Below are 18,851 nucleotides of genomic sequence, written 5' to 3'. Positions count from 1 at the left end.
ACGCTTTGAGATACTGTGGTATGAAAGGTGCTATACAAATAAAATGCATTTAAATTAAGAAGGTCCTTAAGAACTTTCATCACAATTGGATTACTGTTTTTTCAAGGTGGTAATCACTGATACACGAAATATCAAACTGACAGTGTTATGGCAGGGTTTTTTTTGTGTGTGTGTGTGTCCAACTCACTTTAAACATATAGTAGTACACATGAGTTATAACTTCCTTTAATCAAAAAACGACATGCGTGACACAGGATGGTATTCAAATAGCTTAGCCAGTGAATAGAACAGAACTACTGAACTCATAAATTCAGCAGAGGGCGCCAAACGTTTGGCAATAAAATAGAACGGCTCCAATACTGCTTATTTTTCTTTCTGAGTAGACTTATATATATATATATATATTAATTAGATTTACTAATTGTATTTTTCTTTTCCAGATGAAACTGTTTCATTGATTTATTTTTCAAGTCTGAAGTGACACTTAAAAAAGTAATAAATTGCAATGCAATATATTAAAACAAAACGTGGAACTGCTCGTTTTATAATAACCAATAACTGAGATCACCACTGTTGCCTTTGCCGCCATTGTATAAAACAAGAAAAAACAAAAGATTATAATCGAATCTACACATTCAAAAAATAATTAACACATTCGTATATTCTTTTTGTCATATAATAGTTTAATCACTTGTTTACCTGAGTAGTACTTTTTGCAAAACAACATGCCTTTTAAATTGATTGTAGGGGTATATAGCACATTTTATTGTATAAATAATTATAGGATATTTATGAAAGGTTTAAGACATTGGGGCTGAATAAAAAAAGTGTCAATATATATATTTTTCCTCCACAAGTCAAAATCATACAATATTTTGAATATAAACTAAAAAATGCGTGCGGGGTGTAGATGATACCTATTTCCAGAACTGCAGGTTATAGGCTACAGAGTTATTAAGTACTCGCCAACTTGTATTAAATACAGTGCCATACACTGCAATGGTTACTCACTGTTTTTATCCCTTGTTCGTGTACAAACATAGGTACGTTAGAATGACAAATAAATATAAAACAAGTCATTCAAGTCTGATAACATTTCCCGAAAATGTAAAGCATGCTGTATAACACGTTTGGTGAAATACAGTACATGTAAATGTTAATGCAGAAGTTACATTTTACATGTCTTACTGTTAAAAAAATATGCAAAACTGCAAACAAAACGCAGCAACGTGTAACAGTAACAGACTACATTCGCAAAAATGAACGAACGTTTACAGAACGTATTGGTAACTGACAAATGTACAGAAAGTTACCTGTAAGACTGTTGTATTTTTACGGATTTTTAAAAATGGTTTTACAATAAATGTAGTGTGTACATAAATTGATACCAGAAGAATTATAATCCGATACCTCAGATCTAATATTTGTGGACGACAATAATGTGGCATAACATCACCCATGCTAAAAATATAAATATTCTGCATTATTATTAGTCTTTAATTATTGTTACTGGTTGACATAGTCTTTGTTTGAATCGGATTGAGGCATTGGTTCTTTTTCTCACCAAATCCTTTTGTGTCAAAGGGTCATGGAGTTTTACTTTTAAGAGACTTCCATCTTGGTCAAGATTTTTAGCACTGCAGCTGGGGGTAGCTACTTTCACGGTGTTTCCAAACTTTGAGTAGTCCACCGAGTACCTTCCCTCTTCTTCTGAGACTACAGGTACAAACCGCTGCCCCCAAAGTATCTCCTCAGCTAAGTAAGACGTTCTGGCTTGAGTAGTGATACCAGTGGTCTCCACAACTCCTTCCAAAATGACAACCACTTCCAGATCTTCATGGTGCAAATCACTAGCCGATATCTCATACAGTGGGCTCTTTTTGTCAATAACGTGGGATATAATAAGGGGCGACACCAAAAAGACGGCATTGGTACCCACTGGGTTCTCCATCTCGATGTCTATCTGGTTAAGGGGCACGACCTCCCCCTCCAAAGTGGTCGTCTTCCTAACTACTTGCATTTTTATGGTAGCGCTGATGATCATACTCTTCCTCAGGTCCCCCACTCGCAGCATGAAACAAAGTTTGCTGTCCCTGATCGCAATTACAGCGTGCTTGCTGAAAATAAGGGTCTCCGCTCGGCGATGGGCTTGAGCTGTCTTCATGAAAATGCAACCCAGCATGATTGCGTTGATGACAAGACCCACGATGTTTTGGACGATGAGACACAGGATGGCAGCTGGGCATTCTTCTGTGATCATCCGCCCCCCAAAGCCGATGGTCACCTGCACCTCGATAGAGAAAAGGAAGGCCGAAGAAAAAGAATGAATGCTCGTCACACAGGGAACAAAGCTGTCGCTATTCTGGTCGAGGTCTCCGTGTGCAAAGGCTATAAGCCACCAAATCATACCAAACAGCAGCCAACTGCAAAGATACGACATAGTAAATATTATAAGAGTATACAGCCATTTAAAATCCACTAGGGTGGTGAAAACATCCTGTAGAAACCGTCCCTGCTCTTGGATATTCGTCTGTGCAACGTTGCAGGTCCCATTCTTCGCCACAAAGCGAGCCTTCCTCTGTTTGGCTCTAAACTTCGGTTGAGAGACATCCTCGGCTAAACGTGTCGGAATAAAATCCTCAGGTATAATCCTTTCTCTGGCCAACATAGCGCTCCCATACTATTCAGCGGACCCCCCGTACTAAATAGAAAGTCTGCTGCTTTTTTGTCCTCATAAAAAACGAAAGTACTGTATTCCAGAATCTTAGGATAATGATATGCCTACCCCTTTGTCAGTGATTCAGAAGCAGCTGACTTGCTATCCGATTTAAAGGTAGGCGCTCAGTTTACACAGCATGATCAGCCGCTAGAAAGCTCCCACATATCCCGGAGATATTGTCTTTCACTGTCTCACCTGCCCATGCCAGTCAACCTCACGCCTTTTGCCGTGGACACTCACAACACTTTTTTTTTTAGGGGGGGGGGGGGGGGGGGGGGGTTGTTGAAAAGAACATAATCAATAAATAATTATTTTGGGAATCCGACTGTGGTCCTCAGTAATACAAATGTGCAATCCGTAATTAAATGTGCGAGAGTGTGATACGCATTCAATAACCACAGCGTAGGACTCGAGGGCTGAGTTTGCAAGTTCTGCTTGCACAAGGAGAACATACAGCAGCTAGAAGGCGCGCGATAGTGCTTTCATCTGACAGCTCTTAAACAAGGAAAAGGCTCAGACGTTTTGAAGGCTGACTCAGTATTTGATTGTTTTGAGTAATTTAGCTCGATACTGTGATTTGTGTACACTTCAGTATAATAATTATTTAAATGAATGCCTTTCATGTATGACTTTAAAACATGATACATACTGTACGCACCACTTCGCCTAAATTCAATATATATAAAATAAAGAATGCCGTTTAATTTTATGTCATTGGTTCAGATGCATTGCTTGCTCTAATAAACATATTATATCTTATAAACCGGATGGAAGCAGGGACCTCGACTCAATGCGCATTTGGAAGGTCTTAATTTTTTTCTCCGTGTCTTTTGACTACCTATCCCCTGCATGTGTGAGCAGACGCAAGAAAACCGAACGCTAGATTCCGCGAAGGGATACGTAACAGCTGCAAAATCAGCAGGATCATTTTAAGCGCAACGAGATATGGGCATGTTTTATCTGTGTCTCATGCAGAGCGCTTGTTACTGGCAGTTTCAAATACAAAATGTGTGTGTGTGTGTCTCATCAAGCCACTTTAAATCTTAAAAAGCAAACCTGGTTAGTGGGCTTTGGACATCAAAATGAATGTTTGCCATCATTCTGAGTGATAAGCTGTTACCAGTATTTTAAATGTTTGTTCTTAACAGCTGTGGCTACCTGGTTTTCACTGCTGCTAATAGCATCCTTGTTGCTTGGCAATGTTCCTCATTCCAGAAAAAATATGCAAGAACCTCTAAACTCTTCTGGCCCCGCCTGCTCTAAAATCTAATTTAAAGCAGGTCAGCTTCACACAGTTTTAAGGTCACAGGGAAACGTTACATTAGTTTCACACACTGAAAAACAGTACATAACAAATATCCCGGATGAACATGAACACTGATTACCATAATTGATTTTTATTATTAAAAGAATCATTTTTTTACACATATTTTACATGATTAAAAAATGAATTAATAGTACAATTGCACTTCACTTGCAATGTTTGTCCATTATTTGTCTGCTTGTACAAAAGAGGCAAAGACACTGTCTTCCCGTTCCAACAGAACCTCAGGCCTGTCATACTCCAAAATGATTCCTCGTTTCATTACAATGACCAGGTCCGCATTAAGTATGGTGTGGACACGGTGCTGGAAAACACAAGACAACATGACAACATGACAACCAGTCATCATTTGATGTGCTCGCTCCACAGACCAAATGGGTAAAGTCAAACAAATGAACACGTCCTACACTCAAACACTAGTTCAACTTGCCATAAAATTGTTTTATTCACTTTTGACAAGAGGTGAAATGGTGTGGATATAAACCAACACTTTTCAGTCCAGGTGGACCATTATTGGGAACGACTACAAAAATGTGGCACAGGAAAAAAATGTATTGCATTACTACTAATTTATAATAATATATTTTTTTTATACATTTGTGCAATGGAATGTGTAACAAACTCAAAGAAAATGATGTATTCATAGCTGTGTGAATGCAACGTGCCCTCAAGATTGTTCTTCTTTGTTTCTGAAAAACTCATTTACAGCAGACCAGTGATGTGTCATTTATATAGCTGACAGCGACCTAAAAGCTGTACTGATATTGTCAGGGCACTTGTTCTGAAATCTAGCATAAATCCTCTCTTAAATTAAGTGCACAATAACTGAAATTAAATATAAATATATTGGATATTATACTTGATCCGGGGATGCAAAATGTCCTGCTATATGAAACACACACTTTTGTGTCGATGACCTGTATTCTGTAATATAGAACATCTGTATCTCTCCATTGTACACTTTCAGTCGCAGTAAAGAATAGATCTAACAGTTTTAAAGTGTTGATAGTAGGTCTATGGTCCATTCTGCAGCACCCTCAGCTTCAGTATACTGTATACAATACATGCAATTGAACACAGGTAGAAGAGATGCATGTGGTTTTTACATCATTAATCTTATGTTGAACCATGCAGCTCTGCTCATTACAGCTGACTTACTCTGATCCAAAGTGGGTCATATTATGTAAACTTAATTCAGGAAATGTAGGCACCACTGTGTATTTATGTTCTTTCAAGAGCACTTACAGGGCTCTTAGAGTTTATCGTGATGAATCTAAGCATTCAATAATTCAGTTAATCTCCCCAGGAAATATATCATATATACATGGGCATAATATCTGACTGTGAGCTGTATAAATAAATCAAACTAACCTGAGACTTGAAGAATTACAACATGTAAGAAACAGGATGAGTTTTATAAAAATCCAGAAACACCTAAATTGTTACAGGATAAAGATATAGTTTTATCATGGTGTTGATGAAAAAGTGAAACTTGTTCAATTTTTGAGGTAAAACTACAAGAAATAAGGAGACAAATGTTTTGTGCAGTGTCTTCATCAGTGACCTGGTACATTAGGCATACACAACAACTTCAAAAGTTAATACCAGTGTGCATTTCTTTTAGACCACTTCAGACTAAGGACAAGGGGAGATATAGAAAATGGTGAGTATGGGATCATGTGTACAGCACCCCCATCTAGCAACGATAGAGTGCTGGTATAGTATACACTAGTATAGCACATAGCTTTAGTAGCACTTACTGCTATGGTAACCACAGTCCGATCAGAAAAGGCAGTCATCACAACTTTCTGTAAAATGTTTTCCTAGAAGAAGTAAAACAAGTTAAAGGTTTTAAAGGCTGTTTGGATAAGTCAGACGCAGGCAGATCGATAAAAGGCATTTCTTGACTAAACTTGTTCAAGGAAATCTGAGTCCAAAACAACAATAGAAATTTGAAATTATTTCAGACATTTGAGCTACTGAAGAGCAGCTCCGTCCTGGATTTCAGCAGCACACCACTGGATTGGAATGTAAGCAAAGACATGTTCTAAACTATTCCCGGTAAGCATGTTATTCCACTTATGTTATTCCACTTAACAAAAATGTATCCCACACTAGATATACCCGCACTTGTGGTGTAAATAACCTGTGTCACTTTGATACGGTTTACTAACAATATGGGCACAATTAACAAATGGTTGCATGTGGCTGTAAAGCTGCTTGAAGAATTCATAGGGGATTTCTAATAATGTAGTGTGGCAGCTTTCTTTGATTTGACTAATATTAAAAAAAAAAAGTTTTAATACTTGCATAAATCCCTTTAAGTTAAAACAGCTTAAGAACAATCGACCAGTAGTAGTCACTCTTAAATATATAAGTAAAAATACATTAGATTTGTTAGCCACTAAAAAAAACCACTTATCACACTGTGCAACACAATTTTCCAACCAGCAGTCCCTTTAGACCTTTTTTTATGCATTCAGCATCTTGTCTTGTTGTCTCCCTCTTTAATGCAGTTTCCCTATTTACATGCATTCACTTTTCATGAAAGCTAAGTATTAGATTCCTCCACCATTGTACTGGTGACTCAAAGCCTGCCACTGTGCTGAACTGTCTTTTCAGTGGACAGTCCTGTAATTGTGAGCACGTCACAACCCAGTAAAGCCCGAAGGTCTCCCCTGAACTAACCGTGGCCATGTCTATAGAAGCAGTGGCTTCATCCATGATCAGAATGCTGCTCTTCCGCACAAATGCTCTAGCCAAGCAGAACAGCTGGCGTTGCCCGAGGCTGAAGTTTTCCCCTCCTTCTGTGACCATTGCATCTGAAACATAATACGATAATCATTATTGTCACAATAGCTGAAGCTAGAGGAAGTGTTTTTGTGAGTGTTGATGGAGGCTGTGCACACTATGAAGGAATGATCTAGCTTACCTCAGCATCCCAGGAAATGAATACAAGTAGAAGAATGCAGCTTGACATTGATTAAAAAAAAAACACTGAACACTTATTTTTGAATTACTACACAACTGCTGGATTTTTTGTTCACACTCTCTTCTATATTTTACTGACATATATGTTCTCACCTGTTTAATTTTCTATTTTATGTGTTCTCTATCATCCTTTATTGCTGTTTATGATTAAATCATTATTAGCTGTGCTTACTATCTATTTGAGCAAACATACTCCTCAAGACTGTGGGAGAATTGAGGTGGGGAAGAATTTTAGTGTTGCACTGTTCATTCTTCACTTCCTGAAGCTTCCTAACCTCACTTCAGAAAAATCAATATTAAAGAGTCTTTTAAAAAACCATAAACATATAAAATCATACGAAACACATTTATTAGCATATATAACAGGTATGTAATTGAATATTGAAAATTCAGGTGCAAGTCCATAGTTGATTAAGCCTCTCTATAGTTAAATAGCCTATATAGAGAGATGGACACCACAGAGGGGGTTCCTCAGATTGAGAGGTCTTCATGGTGAGCTGGCTTGTGTTGTTTGGAGCAGATGGAATGAGGTGCTTATTGTACATGTAATACTGGTTACCTAATCCTCCTAGAAGTGCTTTCACCACAGGCTTCAGCTGTGCTATTTCCAGGGCTTCCCATAGCATGCTGTCTGTGCATTTTCCTTCCGGGTCCAAATTAAACCTAGAACAAACGTGCCCAATGTGTTAAAAAGCACTGTACTGTCAGCCAAGATACTTGTAATGGTTAAGAATTGTTATGATTTGTTCAGCAATTGACTAGATCATGTCTCTGGAACACATTGTTTTTGTTCAGCAGATACTGTACGTGCTGAAAAGCATGCAGCGTATCAATGGTAATGTACAACTGGCCGAACTACAGGCAAGCTGTGGGAATGAGACACTAATTTGCATCCCCTGGGGCAATTCTTATTACTAAGTTGAGTCACTGTTGGTAAGCATTAAGCCTCCTCCAGGAAGCTTATTTTGAACATCAAAGCTAATAGCTAAACTGAGGAAATAAACTTGAAATCCATATTGGAAACGAAGATGTATCACTTCAAATCTATAAAAGAGTATAGCTCTGTGAAACTCAAACACCCCTTACAATGTTATAATGTGGAAATATGCTTGTTGTACAGTATGTTACCTTCTTAGGGGTTTTAAGAACAGGGGATCAGAATAATTTCTTGATTAATACTAAAAATATATCTGCCTCACGTGATCTGTAATACTAACAATGATGAACTGTGTAACTTTACAACCCTACTGTGACCTACCTTCTGAAAAAAGCATATCAAATTACAGAGACTCGTTCCTTAGTAATAATGCTTTAGACACAGAATGAGAAGGAAAAAAGACAAAAATAGAACGCCCACCCTTAAGAATTCAAAAGGAAATACCAACCGAATTGTGCCACTGAACAAGATGGGATCCTGGAGAATAATTGAAAACCTGGATCTAAGTGTTTGTAAAGGCAGTTTGGCAATATCTATCCCATCAATGATAATCCGTCCTGTTAGAACAAAGCAACAAAGCACACCAAGCAATCAACACCAAAAAAACGATGTCTGTTCATACAGAAATAAAAAAGAACTAATTGGAATTCTTCGACAAATGTTTAAAATGTTTTCAAGACAAAGAAAACCGACTTATTATTGCTTCATAACTTACTGTTTATGGATGTTCATACAGCGTACTGCTGTACCGAAAAAAGTATTTTAATGAACATACAGACTTTGCAGACAGAAAAATATCAACAACATCTGAGTTCAGACCCATTACTTTTTATTAAAAGAGCTTTTCCTTTAAAATGAAATGTTGATATTTACCGTGCATGGCACCCCAGGCACAGATAAAACAGCCTTTCATTGTAAGATGGATGTTTCTTCATTGCATTTTATGTAATTGCAGTATTTGTTTTCAGCATTAATACCTACGGTAGGTCATTTAGGACATTTAAAAAAAATTATGTCGAGATCAATGTTTTGTGCCAAGATAATTTATCTTGTGAGCTCGACATAAAACATTTCTATTAATTCTCCCTGCTTTTCATGAGCCACCATGCACATGTTAAATAATGAAAGAAATCCAGCAACATTAAACTTAGTTAATTACATGCCTGTAAGTGAGACCCATTTCAGAGTTTTCCATCTCAATCTAAATTATTCTGATAAACGGTATGAATCAATAATTGCTCAAAGCCCATGCAAGCACAGTTATACATTTTAAAATTAATTAACAGAAAGTTAATCAAAGTGCCGCAATTGTTAAATTGAATAGTAAAAACCTAACGGAATGGCCACATTTATTGACAGCATCGTAATGCATACGTTTTGTGTTTTCAGCTCTATGAATTATTGCCCAGATTGTCCATTGTCGGTAAACCAACATGATGCAAGATGAATTGTAACCAGAATATCCAACAGTGTGTATAAATATAAGAGTATATCACATAAATATAAGAGTATATCACACAGCTTGTTGTGTAATATTTACCTTCAAATGTGTCAACCATCCTGAAAAAAGCTAATGAAAACGAGGACTTCCCACTTCCTGTTCGCCCACATATTCCAACCTGCCAAGCAAAACAAGCATTGACTTCTTTTGCAATAATAATAAGGTACTAAAATAAATACTAGTGTTTTGAAAAAAGGAGGTTGAAATTGTAAAAGTGTAGTGAAAGCACAAAGCCCATACAAGCATTGTAAATCTCAGATAAGCAACAAAACATGATTAACTGTGATAAAGCACTAGATACTCTAAGCGTTATTTACTGCAAAACAAGGAAAATGCAGAGCATGAAGTTCATTTTACAATTGCAATTGGTGTTTTTTTCATTTTAGATTTGTTTTTTTTTGGCTGTCTATGATTTGGGGTTATCTTGGGTAAAGCGTGAACTGTAAGTGACTTTGAACATCCACCATGGTAAGGATCTACAGTCAGGGCATACCTTTTGTCTTGGGCTGATGTGGGCATGGACGTGTTTTAGGACTGGTTTGAGTGTGCTGTCATAGCGGACACTCAAGTTCTGGATTTGAATTTCACCTTGATGGGGCCAGTTGGTTGGAATCTGTGATGGCGCTGCATCAAGAACGAAAACAAAAAGTCTTTAGTTATTTATTAATGAGAGCTTCATTGCGGCTCTTTAGTTATTTAGAGGGTTGTGGTGTCAGCTTGGAAGATACTCACAAAGAAGGCCTTCATAATTTTCAGGTTCTATCTTCAGGAGACCATTAATTCTTTTTACAGCTCCCAGCTGTACCTCCATATCTGCAAGATTGCGCACCATCCAGTTCAAATAATTTGATACCTGTTAAAGGAAACATTGAAGGAAACTAATGAGGCTCAGCCAAATATATCACATGACATGGCAAGTCTATTTGCAAGAGACACTGCATGGCCCAAGCATCATTTATGCATGCAAGTTAAACTTAATGAACTTATTAAGAGGGTATTTTCAAAACTTGGTCAGTGGATTTTAAGAACATGTTCCAAAGTATACATCTGCTTTCTAGTTGCACTTCAACTTAAATTTACCCTTTTGAGTAAGAGTTAAGGGTTATTCTTGAACTTAATTAGCCATGATTACTAAACATGGGTTACCTAGCTTTAAAAATAACTTCATAAAAGCCTAATAAAAGCACGTTTTCGAAGTATTTCTAATTTAAAACAAGAGTTATAAATCTTAATTATATATATATATATATATATACTTTATATAATTTAATTATAGCCAATAAACTTTAATTTAAAGATTTAAGGATAATCAGTGCAGCATCAATAAATGTGTTATCAAGTTACAAATGATCTTACAACTATTAATAGAGTGACCTTACAGCCTGGATATTAATAGTTTGCCACATGAACAAACCATATATAGATGTTAAATTATAAGTCCCCCTAGTTTTGCATGATGAAGCTACATAAAATGACTAGCCTATACATTGTTTTTTAGATTGAAGTAGTTTTAGATCTTACAACATACATATGTTTCTTTCAAGTAATGTAATTAAAGTGGTATTTATATATGGTACTGTATAACAACTCGCAACTTGCCCTTAGATACCTACTGACCAGCTGCTGTGGCAAGCCTACACTTCATGGAATCCACTTACTCAACAGAATGACACCACCATGTATAACTTAAACGGCAACTTACCATGAGTGCATATGTAAGGCCTAGACCCACAAGACCTGAGGACAGCTGGTTATAGAGAGAGTTGGTGATGGATGACACGGCTGCTATGAGAACCACACAGGCGCCTATATACTCCTGAGGATACACAAGCAATCCAAATGACTGTACATGCATGCTTTCTTTGAATCAAGATGCATCAAGATAAAAGATGCATTGATGCTGTAATAAAAAAGCAACTGTAGAAGGTACTTTTTTAAAAGTATAGTTTCTTAAAAGTATGTTCCCTGCAGGTGCAATGCAAAAATTAAGGGACAGCTTAATAGAAAATGGGTGGTCCAGTGGTTAAAGAAAAGGGCTTGTAACCAGGAGGTCCCTGGTTCAAATCAGTGGCCACCTCAGCCACTGACTCATTGTGTGACCCTGAGCAAGTCACTTAACCTCCTTGTGCTCTGTCTTTCGGGTGAGATGTAGTTGTGAGTGACTCTGCTGCTGATGCATAGTTCACACACCCTAGTCTCTGTAAGTCGCCTTGGATAAAGGCGTCTGCTAAATAAACAAATAATAATAAAATAATTAATGACTCATTCCCTCTATATATGTGAGATCTGGTTAATATTTATAGTTGATATTAAAGAAGAATAGAAGTCTATTGGTGTAAAGCTTAGAGGTTGATGTATGCACCTTATTTAGTATATAGTGCTTGAATAATTATTTACAGCATGCACTTATTATCTGACCACCAAATCATAATGCTTTTTTGGTCAATTAAATGAAAACTAGTTACCATGCGAACTTCAAGCCAGCGGTTTGCTGCTGTAAGAAACAGGGAGGCAATGTTGTTGGCATCTGTGTACTCCAGCAGCTTTTGTCTAAACTTTGCTTCGTACCTACAAGACATAATTAATAATTAGGTAGATGATCTATCTTTGAACATTATCCAGTAAAAAGAGCATCTACTAGATCTACTAGCATCAAGAAAAAAAAACTGAAATGATACTGTATGAAATTTGTAGCACATTTTTAACATATTTTATCTCCTTCTAATTCATACACTGTACAAATTACCCAAACGCCCGAATAGTGGTCAGTCCCTCCACCGTCTCAGAGAAGTGAGAAAGCAAGGGAAGCTGAGTGCTGTCATCTAACTGTTGAAGATCCCTATAGTAAATAGAACACAGAAGCTATCACACAACAGATACTGACAAAGGTTTGTGGGTAAATTTGTAAGAAAGTGATATTTATTACTGAACACATAAGCAACGAAAGAAACATAAAGGAATCAATACATTTACATATTATAATCTCACCTACTTTATCCATTTAGATTTCGTCAAATAAAACTTGGCACAGAAAATAATAATAATAATAATAATAATAATAATAATAATAATAATAATAATAATAAAAGATTGTATACATTATACCTTGGTGCCTGTAACCGGGACACAATTTGCTTTACATCCTTGATGAGAATGCGTCATGACAATTATCTAATGTTAAATCGTGCTTTATACAGTAGTACTTATTTAATGTTAGATAGTATTATAGTTCACAATACATTGACTACCCTTTGAAGCCAACACTCAATGTCATTGCAGCTACCTGGACGCCACTCTGAAGTACTTCTGGATGAAGTAACAGGCCACAGCCAGTGGGACGAGTGCTATGAGGAACACTGGTGTCACGTACGAGATGACAGCCAGTGCAGACGCACACAGGAGGGTGGAGCGACTGAGGCACTCCAGAGTGGCAGGGATGTGCTGAAAGACATACACCATGATTCTGGAGTGATATTAGAAGATCCTATTGGAACCTATTAGTAGCAACTACACTTACAAATCTCTCTGGAGATGTAAATAACATACTTTTCTTACATAAATCCCAACGGGAAAACAGAAACAGCTAATTGAGTTAATTCTCCTGATACCAGCGACTGTCAAGAACAGCTATCTGAAATAGATTAAATAGTAAGGCAAGCTGTGGGTCTGTCTCATGCATCTTCTTCATCCCAGGCCTTAAACACAAAGATAATAAGATCACGTAATAAAATTAAACAAGCTAAAGTTACAATCTGCCAATGCAGATTCACAAGAATGGTAAACAAAAGGGCTAAAAATAGTGCCCTTACCTGGTCTATGGTGTTCGTATCAGCTGAGAATCTGTTCAGGATGCTTCCAAGTGGGGTTGTTTCAAATAGTCTGTGCAAAAGAAAATATATTGCCAGTGCAACATATACAGTGTATATACAGTTTTTTTTTTTTTATAAACGTAAACACGTAGCACTGAAACTCTATGTTTATGGCAATATATATATTGCCATAGATTTTTGTTTTAAGAACAATCTGTCCAGTCCTAACAAGCACTGTGACATCGTGCATTACCTCATTGGTGCCAATATGATCTTGTTCAGCAAACTGTGGTGCAGTTCCTTTGCTACCTTCAGACCAGTCCACTCCACAGCCACAGAGGTAATTAGACACAGTATGATCCCCAGGCAGCAGAGAATGCTGAACACCATGGAGTACGACGAATGGCTGAATCTACATTCCTGCAACATAACAGATAGTGAACCAGAAAACAGTTTTTAAAGGAACTTTCATTTGTTTGGGTTACTCGAGTTCGATACATCTTTAAACCTAAACATTTTCGTTTTCCTGCAATCGCGCAGATCATATTTATCGGTAATCCCCATTGTTAATATTTCTGGGCCAGGGAATATTTAAAAAACCTAAACTATTGGACCACAGCTGCTTTCTTGCCAGCAGTGCTACAGAAACAGTAGTCAGCAGTACGACAGTGATAATTTGCTATCAACGAGACAACCCCCTGTGGCATTTACATGAGGCTGTCACATGAGGACTTGACCTTTCCTCTACTCTGCTATCAGCGGGGGTTATGTCATGCATCATATGGTAGGGCATATCTTGTGTGCTGCTGAAAAATATTCTGAATTTTTTCATTAAGATTGACAGGTACTACTCCTGCAACACATTTCTCAAGGCATACCTCATGCTGTTATTTATCATGTTAAAAAATTAGACAAATGTCATGCTATGATATAGACTGTGATATATTCTAATGTTTCATAAGTACATCTGTATGTTTCAGTTGATCCAGTCTTATGAAAATCAGATATCTTGGTTTGTTTACATTTTAATTAGGATGAAACACATTAAAGGGAAGTAGGAATTTACTTGGACAGTTTCTAGGCTTTCCGGATAGGATAGCCTTGATTTTCTTTGCCAGTGCATCAGCATTATATTTCTCTGTTCTCAGATAAAGGATCATCCATTGCATTGAAAAATACATTTGTTTATGAGGGGTACATTATATTATGGGTGCATGAAGAATGGTTTCACTAAATAAGCTAGCCTGAATCTACACCTAGACATTTACATATAATGTACACGCCAGAAGACAAAACTAATACATGGAGAAAAAACAGTTTACAGAAAAATACTTTATTGATCACTTTACCCAGAAGGTGGAGACAGACCTTTGCAGCTAAAGATATTTATATATTACCTTAACCATACAGTACATTTCACCTGGAAGATCTTTAGATTGGAAAGCCTTGGTCCCAGTCCACATCAGATCAACCAAAAAAATAATAATTTATTTACAAGCACAAGTTTAATCAAATGCCTAAAAAAACAGCCCTCCATGAGAACTGCTAGTATATATTACAAGTTTGTGCATTTTAATAGTGCATGCCCTTTACCTACTTAGGAGCCCAATGATCCCATCTGATTTAAGAGTAGTGTCTATCTGCACATGCTACTCAGTGTTTCTCTCTGACTGTTACACTGTGGAATCTATTGCATAGCAGGAGTCCTGGCAGCAAATTTCTTCTCACAATACTAATAAATTAATACTGTATTCTTGTAATGATATAGAACAATACTGTCCATCCTTAAATTGTTATCATTCTTATCTTGGCAACCCACTCCTAAGTACCTGGCTGACAGTGCAGTTCTTGACGGAATTGATTTTGGCTGAAATGACGTCTGACGTCCACTTGGCGAGCCAGTAGTCGATGGCCAGCATGAGGGAGTGCTTGAAGAGCTGGGAGAGCAGCAGGAGTGGAAGGAGGAGGACGCCGGCCGAGCTCAGGTATGTCCCACAGGCCCGCCAGGGGATCTTGGCCCTCTGCCGCAGGACAGATGACATGTTGTCTTCATCGTCGCTCTCAATTGACTCCTCTGCAGCAGAACCATATATATGAGAAGGGCGACTGTGTTATTGCATAAGCTAGGGTTTGCAGAACTGCTTTTAAAGACTTTGTAAGCAGCACTGAGCAGGCTTCTAGATTTGCTAGACATCTTTCTGCTTCACAAAACAATATATCTTTGGACAGAACAGTAAAACTGAAAAAGATTAAACAGTTTCCTACTTAGTATTTTATTGCAGAAGGCACCAACTGAATTTCATATTAGAATCAAAACGGTAAAGTGTTTTTTATTCACAAAGTTCAATTTTCTTTAGCTTAGGGGCTACTTGATTTATGTACTTTTACATTGACAATCTGTGCTTTATGGTTGCGATGACAATGGTGTAAACATCTTCCAAGGCTTCGGAGATTAAACACTCAAAGCACTGATGATACCCTTTTCTATTTTTACCCGTTGCAATTGTAAAGTATAGTACTTTTCTGTATAATATAACCATCTGTATAATGTCCACATGTTTATTGTGACTTTTTATTGTCTCGCTGTTCTGTCAATATGAAGTATAAAATCTGTTGCTGTACGACTAGATTAAGCACGGGCTCATTATGCATTAAGCAAATGGATTTCATATTGCATGTAAACTAACATCGATTTATTTTTAATAAAGGTTTTCATATTTTTATTTTCTCAATAATAAAAAAGATGAGTCAGTCTATATTCAATACAGTATAAGCAAGTCACACAATAAACAAGAGTGACTGAGAAGTCGTGTCAGATTTCACTCTAGCTTTTTGCCCCAGCTTCAGGATTAAGAGTAAGCAAACAGCTCATCAGTATGGACTTGGCTAGCTCAAGTTTCCACTGAGATGTGAAAAAAAACACTGCTCTCTCCTTCAGCAAAAACAATTCAGCCTTTAGCCCAACCCCATATCGAGCTACCAGCCTGCCCTGTAATTGTTTTGTTTTTCTAGATAACAGTACTTACTGCCTCTGAGGTTCACTTTAGAATAGACTGGCACAGTAGTTACATGTTTGTGATCATATTTCATGACTGAGAGAGAAACTATGTTAAAAGGATGTAAATTAATCTATTTCCTGGACCACAGTCTCAGAACTGCACAGAGGTGCATGGGTTGAATGTTTGAAGTGGTAATGAGAGTGCAGCAGGAACGTAACTTTTTAAGTCAAACAATATAATAGAGAAAAAGAAATGCAAATCAAAAGACACACTATCACAATTAATGACAAGTAAATGATATCCAATGAAACAGAAATGAACTGAAACAGAAATTAAGTGAAAAACACACTGGATATCAAATGTGGTAAAAACAAGCATTGAAAAACTCAAAGAAAAAGATTTTAAAAAAATCATCATCATCATTCTGGATTACATTATTAAAGCCAAGTCATTTTATTTCATACACTAAGAACTACTATTAATTATGATTTTTAAAGAGGGAATACTGTTCATTAGATGAACTATTATATACAAGCATTTCAAGTTGCAGGTTACATTTGTATTTCAAAAGAATTTTCAGGACCCCTTATTAAATTAACTATCATGAATGAATAACTTGTCAAAAAAATCTGTTAACATAATACAATATTAATCATGACTAATAGTCTTTTTATTTTAATGATAACACAACACCACATGTACAATGTACAAATACAATACTTTATATTGTGATGTTTTGTAACAGTTGTAAGTCACCCTGGATAAGGGCATCTGCTAATAAATAAATAAATAAATAAATAAATAAATAAATTGTTGGAGAGTGCAGCCAGCGGCTGGTGTTGATTCGAAGGGAAGCATGCAGAGCACAGAGAAGTTTGGTGTAAAACCAATTATTTTTATTTAAGAACAATAATAAACAAAAAGCTAATTGAACCAAATATCAAACAACTTGAAGAAAGAAAAAGTGGAAACCAAAAACAACTATTTATAGTCACCTAGTCACAGGTACTGACTTCAATAACTGAGTCCAACCATAGAGCTGCAAAACTGCCCTCTGATCTACACAAAAGGAAGATCCTGACTGAACCAACTGACAGCCTTTATACCTTTCCAGGCCTACCCCTCCCCCAGAATAAACCATTATGCAGGTGGTTATATAAGAACAAAACAGCAAACAGTTATCAATAATAAATAAAGTATTCAAAAAGAAACAAATCAATGAATATGTATATATACTAAACATTAATCTAACACATGCATTAATACTATGCTTTAAAACAAGCAGAGGGAAACTTAATTAAAATCAGCTATCCCCCCTTTCAATATCTTCTGCAGGTACTGCCCTGCTACAGGAAGTCAGTACCCAGGGAAGTCAATAAAAGCTTCCCTCACCAACATGGCTGGTTCCCCACTTCCTGTCAAGATGGAGGACCATACCACCACACCCAACTCAGGTTACCTAAACCATTGCATATCAAAAAACATGCACATTAAAATAACTGTTGTTCATTTTATCTTAACAATAGTACCGCAATACATTGTTCTGGAAGTGTGCACCCTTCCAAACCAACTGTCTAAACAGTAGTCTTGATTAACCTTTCTTTTGTTTTTCAGGACACTCCCAACCACAGGCCTCCAGTCCTGATACACCAGGTAAGTGAATTTTGTTTTTATTATTTTCCTTACTAGACCCAAGGTTCAGCAACACAATACAAAAACAGTTAAAAAACAATTTGCAGAAAATGTCCAGATACATACTGAGACAAATGTGAGGGCCTCCTCCCTCACATAAATAAATAAATAATAATTGCAGGACACATCCAGTACCAGAGTGCTTTAGAGCAGCAAGAAAGTATAAACCTGACTAAAAACCATGCAAATTACCCACACCGGAATTAGCATTTATACCAACGACAGGAGGTGAAGCTGATCCAAAAACCAAACGAGGGTGGGACCAAAACAAAAACAAGTCAACTAATGAGGATCACTGTAGTTAAATAATGGAGATCACATTTAAAAAGTAATTTGCATAATCGTACCTTCATCCTCCTCCTCAGTTTTCATTAGGGCCTCTCTAGAGTACATGGCTCTGCGCAGGTTCTTCCTCTCCAGGACAGTCTTGCTTTCAGCAACAGTCTCCTGAAATAAGATTCAATAAGCATTAAAAAAAACACTTGTTCTGTACCTGTAAAAACTGAACTAAAATGATAAATAAATAAATAGATCAATAAATAAACAGATCGTCCAATAAAACAGACACTTTAAAATGGCACTACGACAGAAACGATTCTGTTTGTACTGTAAAGGTGTTTACTACAGTGTTGGTACAGAACACGTTACACAGTTTCAGCAGATCACCTTTTCCAGCTCCTGGTCTTGTCTGTTCATCAAGGTCTTCCAGTGTTCAAACAACTCTGGCTCAGAGTTCTGAATGTCCTTCAGTGTTCCCTCCCTCTGAATGGTACCGTCCTTCATAGCAATGATCTACAGATATCCATTTGTAAAATCAATGATATTATCATTTCAATTCAAAAAGGGACTCAGCATTATTATGCTAAACACAAAATGCAT

At 36.9% G+C, this 18,851-nt stretch overlaps 2 protein-coding genes across 3 annotated transcripts in view; both read right to left on the bottom strand.

The window, feature by feature from the left end:
- Positions 1-209: 209 nt before the first annotated feature.
- On the bottom strand, positions 210-2,867 carry LOC117432236 (ATP-sensitive inward rectifier potassium channel 11-like). The gene has a single exon (XM_034053846.3). It carries the CDS (start codon positions 2,666-2,668, stop codon positions 1,490-1,492), a length of 1,179 nt encoding a protein of 392 aa, XP_033909737.2. The 5' UTR covers positions 2,669-2,867; the 3' UTR covers positions 210-1,489.
- Positions 2,868-4,094: 1,227 nt separating this feature from the next.
- Positions 4,095-18,851, bottom strand: part of LOC117432376 (ATP-binding cassette sub-family C member 8-like) — a 50,838-nt gene continuing 36,081 nt past the window's right edge. For both annotated transcript variants that reach the window (XM_034054227.3, XM_034054228.3), the window contains exons 24-40: positions 18,639-18,764; positions 18,320-18,419; positions 15,111-15,355; positions 13,535-13,701; positions 13,282-13,351; positions 12,756-12,913; positions 12,219-12,311; positions 11,938-12,040; positions 11,175-11,288; positions 10,205-10,325; positions 9,966-10,096; positions 9,512-9,590; positions 8,420-8,528; positions 7,594-7,697; positions 6,732-6,865; positions 5,804-5,866; positions 4,095-4,347 (exon numbers count right to left, since the gene is read on the bottom strand). In XM_034054227.3, the coding sequence (XP_033910118.1) occupies positions 4,210-4,347; positions 5,804-5,866; positions 6,732-6,865; positions 7,594-7,697; positions 8,420-8,528; positions 9,512-9,590; positions 9,966-10,096; positions 10,205-10,325; positions 11,175-11,288; positions 11,938-12,040; positions 12,219-12,311; positions 12,756-12,913; positions 13,282-13,351; positions 13,535-13,701; positions 15,111-15,355; positions 18,320-18,419; positions 18,639-18,764 (2,055 nt within the window). In that variant the 3' untranslated portion in view covers positions 4,095-4,209. The remainder of the gene's footprint in view (positions 4,348-5,803; positions 5,867-6,731; positions 6,866-7,593; positions 7,698-8,419; positions 8,529-9,511; positions 9,591-9,965; positions 10,097-10,204; positions 10,326-11,174; positions 11,289-11,937; positions 12,041-12,218; positions 12,312-12,755; positions 12,914-13,281; positions 13,352-13,534; positions 13,702-15,110; positions 15,356-18,319; positions 18,420-18,638; positions 18,765-18,851) is intronic.

Source organism: Acipenser ruthenus, chromosome 27 (assembly GCF_902713425.1).
Source record: "Acipenser ruthenus chromosome 27, fAciRut3.2 maternal haplotype, whole genome shotgun sequence".
Taxonomy (NCBI): domain Eukaryota; kingdom Metazoa; phylum Chordata; class Actinopteri; order Acipenseriformes; family Acipenseridae; genus Acipenser; species Acipenser ruthenus.
Note: the sequence above shows the minus strand (reverse complement) of the source record. Positions and strands in the feature narration are given on the sequence as shown.

Bases quoted from the DNA above. Each gene is read 5' to 3' on its own strand.
- LOC117432236 (XM_034053846.3), bottom strand. From the start codon at position 2,668: ATGTTGGCCAGAGAAAGGATTATACCTGAGGATTTTATTCCGACACGT.